The following is a 15,197-nucleotide window of genomic DNA, read 5'->3' as shown; positions in this document are numbered from 1 at the left end:
ATTAATAAATGTAATTAATTAATTACAAATATACATTAATTAAGTTATAAACAATTAATAAATTAAGAAAAATTTATTAATTTTAAAAAATACATTAAAATATATATATTATAATAATAATCACTGACATTATGGGGTATTATGTATAGATAGATGACAAAAACAATCTCAATTTGATTCGTTTTCAGTTCAGGCTGTAACACAACAAAATGTGAAGAAAAGGTCAAGGGGCATGAATACTTTCTGAAGACACTGTAAAATGAATATATGAATCAATGGCTGTAAAAAAAAAAAACAATAACACAAACAATACCACACACTCACAGCACACACACACACACACACACACACACATCACACACACACACACACACACACACACACTACACTCTCACACACACACGTGGGTTTGCCAGGTGGTCCTTTCAGAGAGAGAGAGTGGGAGGGAGGTGGGAGAGAGTAAATAGATATTATGATATATATACTTACATAGTATTACATAGAGTATATATATACAGTATATATCATGATATATATAATATATACATATTGTATATATATAGTATATATATACATATATATAGTATAGAGTAGTATATACATATATATATATATATATATACATATATATATATATATATATATATCATATACATATATATACATATATATATATATAATATATATACATATATATTATACATATATATACATATATATATATATACAATATATACATATATATATATATACATATATATTACATATACTATAATATAGCTATCATAGTATATACGTGTGTATATAGTAGTATAGTATATTGTGTATATATAGTATATATAGTATATATAGTAGTATATAGTATATAGAGATAGATATAGTAATATATATATATAGTATATAGCACAGAGATATTATAACTGTTACTGCTTATCTAGCAAATTATATATCATATATATACTCTCACACTATACTATACATATATATATAACTATACATATAGTATATACATATATATATATACATATATATACATATATACCATATATATACATATATATCATATATACACATATATATATATATATATTATAATCATATCTATATATATATATATATATATATATATATCATATATATATATATATATATATATATATATATATATATATATAGTTGGAAAGTAACAGATCGGAGAAGCAGGGAGAAGATTTTGATGTTCGAAGAGAAGCGCATCTTAATTTTCTAACCTAACATATCCTGTTCTGCTCCAGTGGAAACGGCAATTTCCTTTGCCTCCTCTTGCTTGGTGACGACAGAGATAGTGTTTGCTCGTTTCCTTTGTCCGTAGCTTCGTTGGTCTTGCCATGTTTGTCTGTACAAGACAAAGAGTGAACACAACAGGGTAAACAAGAGTACGAACACAAAAAGGCAGGCATCTACCTCATGGGGAGCGTGTATGTGTTTGTGTGCGTGTGCACACGCTCACACACTCATTTATTTTATTTTTTGTGCAAAATGTCACGGCTCGTGGAAGAGGTAGAACACAGTACGGATCAGGATGCTACAGAACCAAAGCCGGGGGGGGGGGGGGGGGGGGGGGTGCCAACAACAGGGTTGGGGAAGAAAATATAGGGAGATGGAAGAAAATATAGGGAGATGGAAGAAAATATAGGGAGATGGAAGAAAATATAGGGAGATGGAAGAAAATATAGGGAGATGGAAGAATGAGGGGCAGGGAAGGACACACAGGATGGACAAGATGGATCCAGAAGCAAATTTTTCTAGAATGTAAAATTGCTGGTGCACTGCATGCATCCTGCAGAAAACTATTGGGGACAAAGCACAGAAAGAGTAGAGGGTGCAACACTGGAAAGGAGGTGATAGAAGACAGAGACCACCAACCTGTCTGTGATGGCGAAGTGATAAAGCCATAGACTCGGCTTCATTACGGGGAATTCGGATGATATTAAAAGCCTTGGTTTCCACATGTCTAGCTGAGAAAGGTGTGAGGCAGGGATGCCGGCTCAGAGGGGCTAGCAGAACTCCATCAAGGTGTGGATGAAGGCCTTTCAGGTGGATAGGAGTTTCGGTGTGCCAACAAAGCGCTTTGTATGATGGAGGATTCCCCTTCGGCTGGTGGTTATGGAGGCCATCTCAGAAATGTGCTTTTCCCTATATCTATGCGGCATAGTAAAAAATACGAAACCAATTGTTCAAATTGTTCTAAAAGCACCAAAATTGGCACACATGTAGATTAATACATTCTGAACAATTTTGGATATGGAGGCATTCAAGATTCTCCCCGTAGCACATTTGGCGGCCATTTTTCAAAATGGCCGCTATTTACCATTAGCGTCATTGAATATGTACCATAATTTGTCTTTTTGTGGATGCTAGAGGTGATAAGTGTGCTAGAGGTGATAAGTATTGTACAATTACACATACCTTGTGTGCTTACCAAATAAAATGGCTACCATTTTACAAGAAAAATGAATTTTACTTTGCAGCGGCAGCGGTGGTGGCAGTGACGGCGGCTGCAGTAATAGTATAGTGTTGATAGTCATGGTACTTGTAGTAGTAGCTTGTGGTAACATGGTGGTGTTTTGTGTCTTTGCAGGTGAGGCTTTGATAACCATTCAACTGGTGGTGGATTACAGCAGCAGCAGCAGCACCACCTGACATCAGAGACGCGTTGTTCCAGACTGCAGCCATGGCAAAGAAGTTCCAACTGGTCGATACTTTTGAGCAACGTACTCCCACAACACCTCCTGAGACAAACTGGAAGCTGTGTCTTGTATGTCAAGAGGAGACAACAGAGTCACTTGTCTGCCCAGTACTGTCCTAAACGCCGAGACCCTGGGAGTGGATACACGACAATGGCTGCAAACTTGGTCAAGTTTGATGAACTAGGGAAACTGCCAAGAACTGTTCAGTTACAGAGACTAGATGAAGGACAAGGTGTTGAGGCGACAATGGTTGCCCACCAGGCCAAGTGGCATAAAACATGTATGCTCCAATACAATAACACAATGCTACGAAGAGCAGAGAAGAGACTCATCGCAAGCAGCTCAGCATTTGGTAGTACTGACAATGTCCCAGCCAAGCACGCCAGAACACACTCTTCAGAAGCCACTACCAGCGGCACCTCCTGCTTTTTCTGTGGAAAGTCTGGCACAGAGACCCTACATGAAGTAGCAACCTTCCAGGTGGACACACGCGTACGGAAGTGTGCAGCGCAAGCTGGGGACAATGAACTCATGGCCAGGCTCAGCATGGGTGATATGGTGGCTCTGGAGGCCAAGTACCATTCCAAGTGTTTGTTGGCTCTTTACTATCGTGCAAAGACCACTGTAGAAGCCGAGCAGAAAACTGACCATGAAGGTGTGATGTCAAGAATCGTACTGGCTGAACTGGTCCTGTATATCGAGGAAACCCACCTAGAAGAGGGCACCGCCCAGTCTTCAGACTCGCAGATCTTGCAAAGCTATACACGACAAGAATGGAACAGCTCGGGGTTGCTTTGTGCAAGAAAGTTAATAGCACAAGGCTGAAAGAGCGCCTGTTAGCCCAGTTACCAGGCCTGAGATCCCAGAGCAAAGGCCGAGATGTTCTACTAGCGTTTGATGACGACATTGGTGAAGCGCTAGGCAAAGCCTGCGAGCAAGACTGTGACACTGAGGCAGTTCACCTTGCGCGTGCTGCACAGATAGTTCGTCGATATATGTTTGAAGACACTGACCGATTCCGTGGATCATTCCCGGGCGGTTGTCAGGAGGACTCTGTGCCAAACGTACTAGTTGCAATGGTAAATATGGTGCTGGATGGCCCCAGCATCAAGAACCAAAGCCATTCCTCTTCGACACAAGCAAGCTCTTTCCATTGCGCAGCTTCTCAAGTTCAACAGTGTCAAGCAAAGTCGGAAGCAGGGAGCAACCAAGACACAGGAGCCTCCAGCTGTCAGGACACAGTATGTCTCAAGAAACTCCTCTTCCAACCTATGTTGGGCTGATGCTGCATGCTGAAACACGCAAGAGAGGACTTGTGGACAAGCTCTTCTCTCTGGGCCTAAGCATCTCATATGACAGAGTCCTGCGTCTTTCTGCCCAGATGGGAAACAGCGTGTGTCAGCTGTACCGCATAGAGCAAGTGGTCTGCCCGCCTACCCTGCGTGGCAATGTGTTCACAACTGCGGCTGTGGACAACATTGACCACAACCCAAGTGCCACCACAGCCAAGAATTCATTCCATGGAACAGGAATCTCGCTTTTGCAACACCCAACGTGTGCAGATGAGGGAGTGGATCGTAGCATTGCTCTCACTGGGCGTGATTACTGGATCAAAGACGGTTGAGCCTCTACCAGAATATTACACGGATGTACGTCCTGTTGCTTCCTCTGTCAAAGGCAAACGATCCCAGCTACTTCTGTGACCTCTCTTAGACGCCACAACTTTGAGCAGCACATAGAAGATGAGTATATGTGGCTGGAGAACACGAGAAGTGTTCTCAAAGATGCTGTTGAGGCCTGTTGAAAACACATCATGGGCTGCATACCATGCAAGGCACCAAGATCCAAAGCAACCAGTCATCACACCAACGTCCCTGCTTCCCTTGTTCCAGGAGAGTGCTCACACTGTGGCAATGATCAGACACTCTATTGATGTAGTCAGGAGTGCAGTTCAACATCTCAACCCAGGCCAAACTCCAGTTCTGACTTGCGACCAGCTACTATTCACTCTAGCAAAACAGATCCAGTGGAAGTGGCCAGACACATATGGAGAAGACCAACTGGTGGTGATGTTCGGGGGGGTTGCATATTGAGATGACGGCACTGAAGACCCTGGGTGACTGGTTGCAGGGAAGTGGGTGGACACAAGCACTGGTACAAGCAGAGATCACAACTGCAGGAACAGCAGACTCATTTCTTCGAGCAGCTCACGTCACACGCACCAGAAGAGCACACCAAGTCACAGCGGCTGCGTTGTACATTCTCCAACGGCGTGCCTATGACCAGTACAGCACCACCAATACAGAAGATGATGAGCACCCTGGAAGCTTCGAAGACTGGTGCAGTCAGAGAGAACAGAGTTACCCGCAGTTTCAGTACTGGTCAACAGTCTTGGCACTGGAGCTGTCCACTCTGATCTATGTGCGATCTCTGAGAGAAGCCAATTTTAGCATGTACGTGGATGCTCTGACAGAACTGGTTCCGTGGTTCTTCGCACTAGACCACACGAACTATGCCCGCTGGATACCAGTGCATCTGCGGGACATGGCAGAACTGGCAAACAAACATCCAGACGTCTTCACAGAGTTTAGCAACGGACACTTCACAGTCCAGAAGACCAAGAGGATCTTTTCAGCAATCCCTATTGACCAAGGACATGAGCAGAACAACGCGTATGTCAAGGGTGATGGAGGAGCCATCGGCCTCACAGACAATCCAACTGCACTGAGGCGCTGGATGGTTGCCGGACCAGAGGTTGCTAGAGTGATTGTGGAATTTGACGACTTCAATCTGCATCCACACGACCAAGAGGAGACACGTCACCACGAGGAGACACCAAGTGTGCAGAACACTTTTGCCAGAGATGTGCGCTCACTCGTGGCCGTCATTGAAGAGCTGGGCAACCCTTTCGAGGAGGACAGTCAGGACTTGCTGGTGCTCGACACAAAGGAGATCGCAGACCCTGCAGTCATAGAAACAGTCCGTAATGCCAAGCAGATTGGCCAAGACCAGTTTGAAGCATTCTCAAAGGAATGCATCGTGGACAGAAATATCTAAATATCTGTTAAACACTTATTGATGTTAATTCTGATGTAAAAAAAAGGAATTTTGGCCCATCTAGCACCATACTAACGACACATAATGAAGTCTATGTAATGACGCTAATGGTAAATGGCGGCCATTTTGAACAATGGCCGCCATATCTTCCACAGGGCTAATCTTGAATGCCTCCATATCCAAAAATGTTTAGAATATATTAATCTACATGTGTGCCAATTTTGGTGCTTTTAGAACAATTTGAACAATTGGTCTGCTATGCCGCAGGACTACTAGAAAGATCATGGCTGGTTGTGAGACCCAGGAGTTTGAGTGACTCAATTTCCTCAAGAGGATGGTGCACCGTCGCACCGTCTGCCCCGCGGTCGCACCGTCTGCCCCGCGGTCGCACCGTCGCACCGTCTGCCCCGCGGTCGCACCGTCGCACCGTCTGCCCCGCGTTCGCACCGTCGCACCGTCTGCCGCGCGGTCGCACCGTCTGCCCCGCGGTCGCACCGTCTGCCCCGCGGTCGCACCGTCGCACCGTCTGCCCCGCGGTCGCACCGTCGCACCGTCTGCCCCGCGGTCGCACCGTCGCACCGTCTGCCCCGCGGTCGCACCGTCTGCCCCGCGGTCGCACCGTCGCACCGTCTGCCCCGCGGTCGCACCGTCGCACCGTCTGCCCCGCGGTCGCACCGTCGCACCGTCTGCCCCACGGTCGCACCGTCGCACCGTCTGCCCCGCGGTCGCACCGTCGCACCGTCTGCCCCGCGGTCGCACCGTCTGCCCCGCGGTCGCACCGTCTGCCCCGCGGTCGCACCGTCTGCCCCGCGGTCGCACCGTCTGCCCCGCGGTCGCACCGTCTGCCCCGCGGTCGCACCGTCGCACCGTCTGCCCCGCGGTCGCACCGTCGCCCGTCTGCCCCCGCGGTCGCACCGTCTGCCCCGCGGTCGCACCGTCGCACCGTCTGCCCCGCGGTCGCACCGTCGCACCGTCTGCCCCGCGGTCGCACCGTCTGCCCCGCGGTCGCACCGTCTGCCCCGCGGTCGCACCGTCGCACCGTCTGCCCCGCGGTCGCACCGTCGCACCGTCTGCCCCGCGGTCGCACCGTCGCACCGTCTGCCCCGCGGTCGCACCGTCGCACCGTCTGCCCCGCGGTCGCACCGTCGCACCGTCTGCCCCGCGGTCGCACCGTCGCACCGTCTGCCCCGCAGTCGCACCGTCTGCCCCGCGGTCGCACCGTCGCACCGTCTGCCCCGCGGTCGCACCGTCGCACCGTCTGCCCCGCGGTCGCACCGTCTGCGCCGCGGTCGCACCGTCGCACCGTCTGCCCCGCGGTCGCACCGTCGCACCGTCTGCCCCGCGGTCGCACCGTCGCACCGTCTGCCCCGCGGTCGCACCGTCTGCGCCGCGGTCGCACCGTCTGCGCCGCGGTCGCACCGTCTGCCCCGCGGTCGCACCGTCTGCCCCGCGGTCGCACCGTCGCACCGTCTGCCCCGCGGTCGCACCGTCGCACCGTCTGCGCCGCGGTCGCACCGTCGCACCGTCTGCCCCGCGGTCGCACCGTCGCACCGTCTGCCCCGCGGTCGCACCGTCTGCGCCGCGGTCGCACCGTCTGCGCCGCGGTCGCACCGTCGCACCGTCTGCCCCGCGGTCGCACCGTCGCACCGTCTGCCCCGCGGTCGCACCGTCTGCCCCGCGGTCGCACCGTCTGCGCCGCGGTCGCACCGTCGCACCGTCTGCCCCGCGGTCGCACCGTCGCACCGTCTGCCCCGCGGTCGCACCGTCGCACCGTCTGCCCCGCGGTCGCACCGTCGCACCGTCTGCCCCGCGGTCGCACCGTCGCACCGTCTGCCCCGCGGTCGCACCGTCGCACCGTCTGCCCCCGCGGTCGCACCGTCGCACCGTCTGCCCCGCGGTCGCACCGTCGCACCGTCTGCCCCGCGGTCGCAACGTCGCACCGTCTGCCCCGCGGTCGCACCGTCGCACCGTCTGCCCCGCGGTCGCACCGTCGCACCGTCTGCCCCGCGGTCGCACCGTCGCACCGTCTGCCCCGCGGTCGCACCGTCGCACCGTCTGCCCCGCGGTCGCACCGTCGCACCGTCTGCCCCCGCGGTCGCACCGTCGCACCGTCTGCCCCGCGGTCGCACCGTCGCACCGTCTGCCCCGCGGTCGCACCGTCGCACCGTCTGCCCCGCGGTCGCACCGTCGCACCGTCTGCCCCGCGGTCGCACCTTCGCACCGTCTGCCCCGCGGTCGCACCGTCGCACCGTCTGCCCCGCGGTCGCACCGTCTGCCCCGCGGTCGCACCGTCGCACCGTCTGCCCCGCGGTCGCACCGTCGCACCGTCTGCCCCGCGGTCGCACCGTCTGCCCCGCGGGTCGCACCGTCTTGCCCCCGGCGGTCGCACCGTCGCACCGTCTGCCCCGCGGTCGCACCGTCGCACCGTCTGCCCCGCGGTCGCACCGTCGCACCGTCTGCCCCCGCGGTCGCACCGTCGCACCGTCTGCCCCAGCGGTCGCACCGTCGCACCGTCTGCCCCGCGGTCGCACCGTCCGCACCGTCTGCCCCGCGGTCGCACCGTCTGCCCCGCGGTCGCACCGTCTGCCCCGCGGTCGCACCGTCTGCCCCGCGGTCGCACCGTCGCACCGTCTGCCCCGCGGTCGCACCGTCGCACCGTCTGCCCCGCGGTCGCACCGTCGCACCGTCTGCCCCGCGGTCGCACCGTCTGCCCCGCCGCACCGTCTGCCCCGCGGTCGCACCGTCGCACCGTCTGCCCTGCGGTCGCACCGTCGCACCGTCTGCCGCCCGCGGTCCGCACCGTCTGCCCCGCGGTCGCACCGTCTGCCCCGCGGTCGCACCGTCGCACCGTCTGCCCCGCGGTCGCACCGTCGCACCGTCTGCCCCGCGGTCGCACCGTCGCACCGTCTGCCCCGCGGTCCGCACCGTCGCACCGTCTGCCCCGCGGTCGCACCGTCGCACCGTCTGCCCCGCGGTCGCACCGTCGCACCGTCTGCCCCGCAGGGTCGCACCGTCGCACCGTCTGCCCCGCGGTCGCACCGTCGCACCGTCTGCCCCGCGGTCGCACCGTCTGCCCCGCGGTCGCACCGTCGCACCGTCTGCCCCGCGGTCCGCACCGTCGCACCGTCTGCCCCCGCGGTCGCACCGTCGCACCGTCTGCCCCGCGGTCGCGACCGTCGCACCGTCTGCCCCGCGGTCGCACCGTCGCACCGTCTGCCCCGCGGTCGCACCGTCGCACCGTCTGCCCCGCGGTCGCACCGTCGCACCGTCTGCCCCGCGGTCGCACCGTCTGCCCCGCGGTCGCACCGTCGCACCCGCCGGTCGCACCGTCTGACCCGCGGTCGCACCGTCTGACCCCGCGGTCGCACCGTCTGACCCGCGGTCGCACCGGTCTGACCCGCGGTCGCACCGTCTGACCCGCGGGTCGCACCGTCTGACCCGCGGTCGCACCGTCTGACCCACGGTCGCACCGTCTGACCCACGGTCGCACCGTCTGGACCCACGGTCGCACCGTCTGACCCACGGTCGCACCGTCTGCCCCACGGTCGCACCGTCTGCCCCACGGTCGCACCGTCTGCCCCCACGGTCCGCACCGTCTGCCCACCACGGTCGCACCGTCTGGCCCACGGGTCGCACCGTCTGCCCCACGGTCGCACCGTCTGCCCCACGGTCGCACCGTCTGCCCCCACGGTCGCACCGTCTGCCCCACGGTCGCACCGTCTGCCCCACGGTCGCACCGTCTGCCCCACGGTCGCACCGTCTGCCCCCACGGTCGCAACCGTCTGCCCCACTGTCGCACCATCTGCCCCACGGTCGCACCGTCTGCCCCACTGTCGCACCATCTGCCCCACTGTCGCACACTATCTGCCCCACTGCCGCACCCTATCGGCCCCACTGCCGCACCCTATTGGCCCCACTGCCGCACCTATTTGCCCCATGGCCGCACCCTATTTTCCCCACTGTCGCACTCTATTTGGGGCCACTGCAGAATTATATTTGCCCCACTGTCACACTCTTTGTTCCCACTCTGGTTACACAAACACCACCAACATGATACATTACACCTGTTACCAAACCATATCATGTGCCTTTCTGGCAAATGGAAAATGTCAAGAAGATTCATCCGAAACTGAATGCTTTTCAGCCAAGTTATAATGCATGTCAACAGTAAGAAAATTATAATTATATCAAACTATTTGGAAGTGAAAAAGGCATAATCAGGGACAAATGAAAAGGAAAAGGAGGAGGTAAAGAAAATAATAAAATAAGAAATATCGAATCTGGGATCATTAAGGATTCGGAGCGACGTGCACCGTTACTGACACTTGCTCGACCCAGCACGCATATGCCAACTTGACAGTTGCTGCTTGGAGGGCAAAGATAACCACTTCGCAGGTTACCTCAAACATCGTCTGCAATGGGCTATATTGAGCTGTCCATATTTGCAAATTAATGTGTGAGGCAAAGCCTCGACTAGGAATTCCACATCGTGCCAAGCTATTTCAATGTCCGTCTCACACTCTGACGAGGTGTTCCTCTGCAAACATCTTGAAGTATTCCCTCACCAGTGTAGATCCAGCCTCTGATTTGGCATTTTAGCTTTTTCTGAAAATATAAGTCATCTGTCACCATGAAGCGGAGGCACTGTACCTGGACAAAAGGCCTGGACCTTGACCAAAGACAAATAAAAAAATGTTTTGTCTTCAGGCCAGCCTTACATCATCTCCCTGCCTATCGATAGTCCAACTTGTCTCAGCTCTCAGCATATTTCTCGTCATGTGAGAGCATCAGTAGCAATGTAATCTCCTGTCAAGGGTGGGGCCGGCGGGGTGGGGGGGGGGGTGGTGGGGGGGTGGAGGAATGGTTTCGGGAGTCACCAGGAGTGTGAGCTGCCACCTTGAAAGACTTGGGGAAAGAGTGGGATTGAAAGGCTAAATGGTGGAACAGGAGAGGAATAAAAATGCAGAAATGGTGTAAAACATGCACTTAGGTATATACACAAAAAGGTGAGTTATTCAAGAAGACAAGGCCTCCTGTGGCTTGGTATGGTTAGTTTCGTGAAAAGACCCAGGGTGCAAACAAAATTAAAGGCATTAGAAAACCGACAGACAGTCAACACGCTTGGGGTGAGAAAAGGACTAGGGCCCCATGCAGCTTTACAGATTGATGACTATTAGTGAAAGGTGAATGCTTGAGCCTCAGCCCAAAGAGGTGAGTTGTCGTTGTATTCTGACAGAAAATACAATCTTAAAATATCCTACAAGCACATTTTTCATGCACAAAAAAATAAAAGGCCAAATACCAAATCTGCTTGAAAATCAACGTGCAAATCTTCATCAAATTTTGAAAACTTGTAATAAACGAAAACTCCCAAAATATATCTAACAGACAATACCTGCAGTGCTTTCGGAGTCATCGCTACTACCAAGCGGTGTCTGCCTGGCAACCGAATCGCCAATCGAGTCGTCCGACTCGCCATCCGAGGGGGCGAATGGGGGACGAGGCACTGCTCGCCGGTGAGGAACCGGTAGTGAGCCTCCGAGTGCCTTTCCGAACCTTCCGGCTAGATGACACCGTTCCCCTGGTGGCGGATGCACTCGTGCCCCTCACTTTGGGTGACTCCGTCATATCAAAACTGAGCTATGGAAAATAGAGGAATAAAACATTTTCCCAATTTTATCTGCTTTTTCAACAACAAAATTCTGCCTCTCCATACAGTAACTCGCGGGGGTGACGTGTTATGCAGCCTTCACCAGTATGTTGACCTATACCTTGTGAGAGCGCTCACAAGTCACATACTTTGTGACCTTTTTAGCAGCTGGAAAAATTGATCGTAACACTTAAACACAATCTCTCACAGCGATGCTTGCTTGCCTTGGCCTCAAGCAGCATTGATGAAAATTCCCTTTTAGAGTACACACACAGATGAATCTCACTCACCTTCCAGTTGTCTCCCTTCTCTGTACTCGCAGATCCACCACTGGGGTTCTCAAGATCTTGGAGCTGGTAATCAGTGTCCGTCGTGTATGGCGTGCGGAATGGTGCATAGTTGAAAACTTTAAACTTCTGGCGCATTCGTTCAATGCATATTTCCATCTCAGCCATTGCACAGGCAAAAATTCCTTTGGTCTTCTTCTGGCTGACGGGGACCTCTTTGGACATGAAGTAGCAGTTGTTAAGAGGAACCCAAGCTCTGAAAAAGTCCATCGCAAAGGAATTTCAGAGAAAAATACTATTTACCTATAGTATAATATACAGACTTGGCATTTAATATGGATTATATATTTTTTCTTGACTTGGGTTTACTTTCTTAACTCAGTATATCAATCTGGTGAGTTTCTTTTACACTTTGGTGATTTATTTGTTAAAAGAACCATGTCACCGATTGTCTGTCGCAGCAAGAAGTCAACAACAGGATTATATCACAGGTGGCGTGGCAAAATGTACAGACAGGTGCATTTGACGATTGGCTTCACAGTCGGGTATACAAGGGTTGTTGCGTTCTGTATTAGTGGAAAACAACTGCTGCATGTCTCCAAAAGTTATTGCCGCTTCCTCTGGAGATGGTCTGTCAACTCGACAATGCTGTTTGTCATGGAGTGGTGGCTTTACGAAATTACAGCATGAAAGAGCGTGCTATTGCTCGGCAGTATGGCATCACTCAAGGTCAGGTGTCAAAGATCCTGAAACAAAATGCTCAGAGGGGTGTACCTACTCCAATACCGAGACCAGGACATCCCCGCAGAACCACAAGGAGGGATGATCACCAGCTGCACCGGTTAGTCCGCAATGGCGGCACCAAGTCAGCTAATCGGCTTAGGACTGAGTGGCAGCAACTGACAAATGTGCCTGTATCCAGAAGGCGAGTCAACCAACGACTGGTTCAAGCAAGCTACCGTGCCAGGCGTCCCCTGAGAAAGCCACGCCTGACCAGACAACAGCCAGCACCGATTGCAGTGGGCCAGAGAGCACAGTCAATGGCAGCCAGGACACTGGAATCACGTGACCTTCAGTGACGAGTCTAGATTTCTGGTCTATCGTCAAGATGGCCGCGTCCGGGTGCGCAGACAATTGCATGAAGCCTACAACAAAGATTGTATAGTGCCAAGAGTCCAAGCTGGAGGTGGTGGGGTGACCGTTTGGGCTGCTTTTCATGCAGGGGGCAAAACTGACCTGGTTGTTCTGAATGGAAACCTGAACCAGTTCAAGTACAGGGCCATTCTGGAAGAAACATTGCTTCCATTTGCTCGTGCAGCCTTTCGAGGAAACTTTGTCTTCCAAGATGACAATGCACGGCCTCATCGTGCTCGCATGATCCAACACTTTCTTGCTGACCGTAGTGTAGAGCATATGGAGTGGCCTGCCATGTCCCCGGATATGAATCCGATAGAGAACTTGTGGGCAGAATTAACGCGTCAAATCGACCACTTGGACCAGCAGCCGACCTCTGTGCGTGAATAGCAGCAGGCTATTGTCACTGCATGGCAAGCGATTCCTGTCCAAACCTTGGCAAATCTCGTGAACAGCATGCCTCAACGTGTATGTGCTCTCCTGAATGCTCGTGCGGGTTGCACGAAGTACTGAACTGTAATTTTACTGTCAGTCATCCCAGTCGTAATTTAACTTTTGTTTTTGTTAAAAAAAAATTTGGCTAATGTGCAAAATAAAGAGATACTTCTGGAAAACGCACAGAAGTTTAACAGTACTGTCCATGAATTTAGTTCGATATCAGTTTACATCACTTTCAAGGATCAATTTATTTGTTTCGAAATGTCAAATGTGGTTTTTGTTTCTTTTAAAGGTCACATTAACAAAATCTAGAATAATTTCAACATAATTCCAATAAACTTTTGGTTCTAAGACATCTTGAAAAGTAAGTTCACCCACACAAAAAAAATATTCCATATTAAATGCCAAGTCTGTAGTACCCTCCGGGTAGAGGACAAATAAGAGCGACCAAGTAGGCTTTGGTAGTAATTTCATTCCAAGGTAAAACAGAAAACAAAAGGTTATTTAAGGATTGATTAAGCCAAAACGTTGAGTCAAATAAACCAGTTGGAGGATTAGTGAGAACAAGAGTTCACCTGTCATGCTGACCAAAAAACCTCACATCCACCTGGCCGTCTCGTTCACGCACCGCTCGTGCCGGCCAGAAGGGAAAGCCTTTAACTTTGGCCCACACCAGTGGGTGGGGTTTGCTCTGCAGACACAGATGAAGAGGAGGCAGAATGTGCTTGATGTGAATTTGTGCAAATACTCCATTCTGAACTTGTATATCTACTGGATTCCACAGCAACTACCCATCTACCTCCAATCGTGTATCAGGCAATGCGTCATGGATGAAGTGTACTTTTTCTGTGGACAAGTCTAATAGAGTTGTTGTTTTTTTTTTTAGAGACACTTACTTATCTCCACAATTATTACTCTCAACTCTCAACAAGACTCAACACAAATTTTAAACCAGTCAAATGGTCCTCTATTGTCAATGATCGTTTATTTCCCCACACAAATCGTGATTCTGCAAATCAAAGTCTTTTCAAGTCCTCCAAAAACAAAGCTATTGCCAAGGAATCCTTTTCCATCAGGAGGATTTTAAAATCACATTTACCAGTATTCTTCAGGTGAAGAGCAAGCTGTTTCAAGAACGTTACTCAAAGACAACAATGTCCCTTGTATTGACACTCCAGGACAGAGGAGCTCACTACTTCTGGCTGAGATACTCACACAAGGCTCACAAAACCAGTTGTCTTGTTGGCGGCAAGCAATAAGATAACACTCTGGGCAGGCTTCGATATCATTCACCTGGGGAAAGAGGTGGAAGAGGGGGACAAGGGGGAAGCGGTGTTGCAATGTAATACAGTAGATACAGACTTGGCATTTAATATGGAATATTATTTTTTTCTTGACGGGTTTACTTTCTGAACTCAGTATATCAATCTGGTGAGTTTCTTTTACCCTTCGGTGATATCTTTGTTGAAAGAACCACGTCACTGATTGTCTTTCGCAGCAAGAAGTCAATAACAGGATATCACAGGTGGCGTGACAAAATGTAAGGATAGGTACATTTGACGATTGGCTTCACAATCGGGTATATAAGGGTTGTTGCGTTCTGTATTAGTGGAACACAACTGCTGCACGTCTACAAAAGTTATTGCCGCTTCCTCTGGAGATGGTCCGTCAACTTGACAATGCTGTTTGTCATGGAGTGGTGGCTTTACGAAATTCTGGCATGAAACAGCGTGCTATTGCTCGGCAGTATGGCATCACTCATTGTCAGGTGTCAAAGATCCTGAAACGAAATGCTCAGAGGGGTGTCCCTACTCCAATACTGAGGCCAGGACGTCCACGCAGAACCACAAGGAGAGATGATCGCCAGCTGCACCGGTTAGTCTGCAATGGCCGTACCAAGTC

General features: G+C 51.7%; 1 protein-coding gene across 1 annotated transcript; it reads right to left on the bottom strand.

The window, feature by feature from the left end:
* Positions 1-1,250: 1,250 nt before the first annotated feature.
* On the bottom strand, positions 1,251-14,862 carry LOC144889450 (MYND-type zinc finger-containing chromatin reader ZMYND8-like; the record flags this gene model as incomplete). Its single annotated transcript, XM_078769674.1, has 5 exons — positions 1,251-1,375; positions 11,182-11,426; positions 11,727-11,979; positions 13,871-13,986; positions 14,511-14,862. Coding segments are annotated over 4 exons (940 nt in total), but the record flags the coding sequence as incomplete, so codon positions are not given.
* Between the last annotated feature and the right edge of the window lie 335 nt (positions 14,863-15,197).

Source organism: Myxine glutinosa, unplaced genomic scaffold (assembly GCF_964187855.1).
Source record: "Myxine glutinosa unplaced genomic scaffold, kmMyxGlut1.1 SCAFFOLD_3945, whole genome shotgun sequence".
NCBI classification, from domain to species: Eukaryota; Metazoa; Chordata; class Myxini; order Myxiniformes; family Myxinidae; genus Myxine; species Myxine glutinosa.
Note: the sequence above shows the minus strand (reverse complement) of the source record. Positions and strands in the feature narration are given on the sequence as shown.